The sequence below is a fragment of the Camelus bactrianus genome, chromosome 6, assembly GCF_048773025.1.
Source record: "Camelus bactrianus isolate YW-2024 breed Bactrian camel chromosome 6, ASM4877302v1, whole genome shotgun sequence".
Classification (NCBI taxonomy): Eukaryota; Metazoa; Chordata; class Mammalia; order Artiodactyla; family Camelidae; genus Camelus; species Camelus bactrianus.
In genome coordinates, this window is record NC_133544.1 from 28,103,556 (window position 1) to 28,108,439 (window position 4,884).

The 4,884-nt window shown below is 41.3% G+C and overlaps 1 protein-coding gene across 2 annotated transcripts in view; it reads left to right on the forward strand.

Moving 5' to 3' along the window:
* SYNJ2BP (synaptojanin 2 binding protein) overlaps positions 1-4,884 on the forward strand; it is a 33,119-nt gene that overhangs the window by 26,476 nt on the left and 1,759 nt on the right. For both annotated transcript variants that reach the window (XM_010962328.3, XM_074365323.1), the window contains exon 3: positions 2,761-2,856. In XM_010962328.3, coding sequence (XP_010960630.1) covers positions 2,761-2,856 — 96 coding nt within the window. The remainder of the gene's footprint in view (positions 1-2,760; positions 2,857-4,884) is intronic.

The window sequence follows — 4,884 nt, forward strand, 5'->3', positions numbered from 1 at the left end:
ATGTCATCATGTTAGACTACAGGGGTTGGTGATATATTGCATGTATATAAATTGACAGAGTGGAGAGAGTTTTAAAATATTACCAAAAATTTAGTCTGAAGGAATGGTAGTGGGAATAAGAAGGAAGTCAGCTGGTATAGCATGGTTTTGTAGGAAATAATGAAGAGGCCTTGGATATGTTGAGTTAGGATCTAGCAGAATATCCCATACAGGTACCCAGCAGGAAATCAGCAAATCCAAAAGTAGTAGTAGGGATAAAAGTGAGGGAGTTGTCGTGCAGATTATAGTTGGAGTTGTGAAAAGTCAACATGGGAGAGAAGAGAACAGAGGACTGCTGATACTGAGGAATATTTGTATTTACTTACATTAAAAAGAAAGGAAGGGATGCAGAAGAGTTCAAGAAATCTAAGTGTTCATAAGTTAAGACAGAAGAGAACTGCAACAGGGAGGAGATGGTCTGAAGACCAAAGAAGGGCTATAGGACTTGGTGACTGGAAATTACTGCTGACTAGCAGGACAGCATGTGCTCCCCTCTACCCTACCCCCCCCCCCCATGTACTGAGAACACAAGGAAATAAAGAGTAAATGGATGCTGGGGAAGTGGGGACAGTGCATGCAGACAGTTCTTTCAAAAAGATTTGCATTGAAAGAGGAGAGAAGGTGGGAGGAGGGTGATGGTGGGCTCCAAGAAATATTAGTGTTTTTTTAATAGATGATTTTAGTTGAGAAGGAGCAGAAAGTGGTAATAACTTAGGAATCAAGAGAAGTAAGTGACTGCTTAAGTTCTGTAAGGAGGCTGCAAAGAATATGATCGAGAGCACTAGTAAGTGGGTTAGCCTTGACGAAGGAAATAGATCTAATTCAGAAATAAGGGGAAAGCGGCACTAAGGATATCAAGAAACTCTGAGGGGAAAGGAAGGAAAGTGGAGAGAGTGTTTGTCAAAAGTTCTCAACATTCTCGAGAAAGATAAGGCGAAGAAATCTGCTGAGAAGAGAGATGGGGTTGGAGTTGGGGTTTGATGGTAGAAAAGGTCTTAAACAGCTAGCACTGCATATTTATTAGGGAGCTCACCGGATGAGAAGGATTGTAAGGGTACAACAGGAGCCAGCTAGCATGGATCTGTGGTGGAGAGTGTGACTACGTATCTTTCTCTATGAATATTAAACTCAATGATGATAAGGAAAGTAAATGCATTATGTTGCCCAGGACTGGAAAGATGGCAGAAGATCATGTGGATAAGGGATTCTAATAGTTTTCCAAGTGCTTTGTTGAAATAACAGGAGCTCTTAGATGTGTAGAAGGCTCTGATGAGGATAAAGAGGAAATTCACAGAGGCATAGGAATTGTGAAGAGAGTAGAAATCATGGTCAGGGTTTTTGTTTGTTTGTTTTGTTTTTTTAAGGAGTTTGAGATATTGGGGCTGAAGCATGCCTAATGTTGTAGTCCAAGGCTTATGCCAGTTGGTGACTAGAATGAACTAGAGCTGGAAGTCTTTAATTTGGGAAGGTAGACAATTTATAAGGCCAAAGTGCTGATAGATTAGTTCAGTCAGGGTTATTGGCAGGAAATAGAACGGAGAGACAATTATGAACCTCTTTGGAGAAGGAAGACTGTGACAAGGAAGATGAGAAGGTTGAATAAGTCAATGGCTTGAGCTTCGGCTGAGGAAAGAATGGTTGGTGAGTCAAGGTGAAGGAATAATAGTGCAGAAGGAACAGTAAAATGCAAGAGCACTTTAGTCTTTCTTCCGGGCTGTGAAAACCATAGCCCTAACTGCTACACTTACTGTGACTTTGGGTTAAGTTACCTAACCTTGGTAAGCTTCAGTTTCTTCACCCGTGGAAGTAAGATAAAAACAGTATGTACCTCATAGGATTATTGTGAGTATTTAAATTAGATAATGTATGTAAAGCATATAGCACAGAACCTACCAAAAAATACATTAGATGTTCTTGCTGCTGTTGCCGTTGCTGACACAGACGTGTATAAAAGATACGTAGATCTTGCATAAAGTGGGCTATGCTGTGTCACTGAATGCAGCATAGACTAGATAACACTTGTGGCCGGTGTCACTCCTGACACTGAGAAGTATTAATACCTGAATGCTTCACAGCTCTCTCCTTTAAGCGTCAGGACTCACCTTCACTGAAACATTCTTTAGAAGTTGTATCATCACAGAAATACGGTTTTTAGTAAATTTGAGGAGGGTAGGAGTATCCGTGGAATGAAGGGAAATTGTTCACAATAGAACAAGAGCAATAAAAGGGGCTAGTAGGTTTGTACCACATCAGACTAAATGGTGGGAGAGCTTCCAGGAGTTATATTTCCAGAGCGAAAGCTGGCAATGCCAGGGATTAGATATAGAAAGGGTAGAGTGGTAGCCTGGAAGAGCATGCTAGCTGCAGGGATGCAGGCTGTTGCTCCTGGAAGACATACAAACACAAGTTAATAGAATACCACGTGTCCAAACAAGACAGGCAGTAGGAGCTAAGAGAAAGGAGAGACTCCTTTTTTTGGTTTGTTTTTAAACTTAGGTGCTCTTTAGATGGCCAGTGCAACCTCAGTTCTAGGAAAACCTAGCTTTGAAAATGAAAAAAGTTACTCTGAGTTCGAAGTAACATTACCTGTTCTCCTAGCCCTTGGAATTTGCTCGGTAGGAGTTGGTTGTTTAAATCTTTGATCACATGAAAGTAAATCTTTGACTTATGAGTGTTCACATTCTAGCTGTCTTACTACTTTCCGTTGCTGTTTTTGGACAGGTAAATGGTCAAGACCTCAAGAACCTGCTGCACCAGGATGCTGTAGACCTCTTTCGTAATGCAGGCTATGCTGTGTCCCTGAGAGTGCAGCACAGGGTAGGTGTCATTTGCAGCCACCAGGCTTTTCTACTATTGTTGTGAATAAATCCTGTGGTATAATCTTCAGTAGTGTGTTAGGGTTTTTTTTTCCTTTCACCCTCACTCTTTCTTTCTTTTTCCTTTCTTTCTTTGTTTTTTTACCCTCACTCTTTCAAAGAGCTTGTCTTGCACAGGCAGGTGTTTTCTGAAACCTCTGCTTATCATTAAAGGAAATTCCAAACAGTATGTTTGCAACCCAGGCCCTAGCTTCAAGACAATGTGTTCTAAAGAGAAAGTTTGACAATCAAATGAAAAGAAATGGGGGGAAAAATACAGACAGAATCAACTGTATTTCTTAGTAGGGAAAGAAACATGTCTGCCCTTGAACATTCTTATTTATGAAACTCTAGGTGCCCAGGTGGTGGGTTTTTTGATACCCACTGTATGCTGTTTTCTGTCACCACCATGAACCCTTTTCTTGTCAATTTGGTGACCCTCTTGACCAAAGCTCTAGTTCTCAAAGGAGATGGGGTTCAGATTTTGGTCAAGGCAGCACCTACCCCTAGTTTTTATAATTTGGATGATGAGAAGAGAAGCCTGGGTGGACAGAATTCCTCCCATGGCACAAAGGGCTTTGGAATGCATTTACAGCACAGGTTCATTGTGCCTTTAATGTTACTCCCCCTTAAATTGATACCGTCTTTGCCTCACTGAGCTCCTCAGTGAGGCTTCAAAGGCTGAAGAAGAGTTCAACAGGAGATAGTACAAAAGAGGAGAGGGCACGGCATGAAAGATATCTGAGAAAACAGCCAGGGTTGCAAGCAGAATCTTGGTATGCTGGATTAGAAAACAGGTTGATAGAAGATAGTGTTGGTAATCAGCTGCTTCTGCCTGGGCTCTTCTTTGTTTCTAAAGCATGGGAGAATTTATGCAGGGGATAAAGGGAAGCAAATATAGGCATACTCTTTGGACATGATTAGGGTTCTTTTTGAAGGCTTGTGGGAGATGATTTCCAAAGTCCATTTTTTCAGAAAGGTCCATAAATAACTCCTAATAAAACAGATTCTTCTGGCCAAGGAAGTGACCTAGCCCTGAAAACCACGTCTTTCTACTGAGTATGCTCTCTCAGGACGCCTCATCAAGAAATGAATGAAAGATGTAAAGGGATATAGGGTAGAAAAGGTTGTTTATTCAGTCTTGTCTTTTAGAACAAGGGGGTCAGAGTTCCGTGGATTGCAATGAGGAGATTAAATCTAACCAAAATGAGATGGCACCACAGTTGCTGCAAGTGAGCTATTAAAAGTTGATGTTAAGAAAGGCTGCCTTTAAAAAATTGACTGAAATGAAGAAAAACCACCAGCCTCAAAAGGGAGTGCTTAGGCAATGGAAAAATGTAACCATTTGAATATGATTTATTTCTTCCTATTCACCTTTGAGTCTTCCACCTCCATTCCATATGGGTTTCACCTTTATCTTTGCCTAGTATTACAGAACAAGAGATGAAGGACAGGACGCCATCTTAGGAGGGAGTGGGTGCCTTTTGGGAATTGGAAAATGTTTCTAAATAATGTCATCGCACATGTGTTAACATTGTTCAGATCTACTCTTATTGTACTCTGATGACTGATAATTTTTCTCAGTTAACATTTCTAGACTGTTTACTGCCCCTGCCCGGTAATTTCCAGGTTCCCTATAGGATCAGTAGGCTTCATCTCGTATCTTCATTTTCCCGGTATGATACACATATGGCTTGGTGGCGACAGTTCAGAAATAGAAGGAGGTTATCTGACTTACCCTCAGGGGTGCCTTTAGGTCAGTTGCACAATAAGATTAAATGCCTCGCCATCAGACTTATTTTGTTTCCAAAGAATGGGTGACGCTGATGGATTAACTCAGGACAAACAGAGAGGACTCCTTCAGCTCAGTAGTGCGCGGGGTTTACAGCTTTGGGTGGTGTGGCATAGAGACTGTAGGCATGGGTAACATGTCAACCTGGACATTTCAGTTGTGTTGAACACACACTGGTCATTTGTCTTTCCCTTCTAG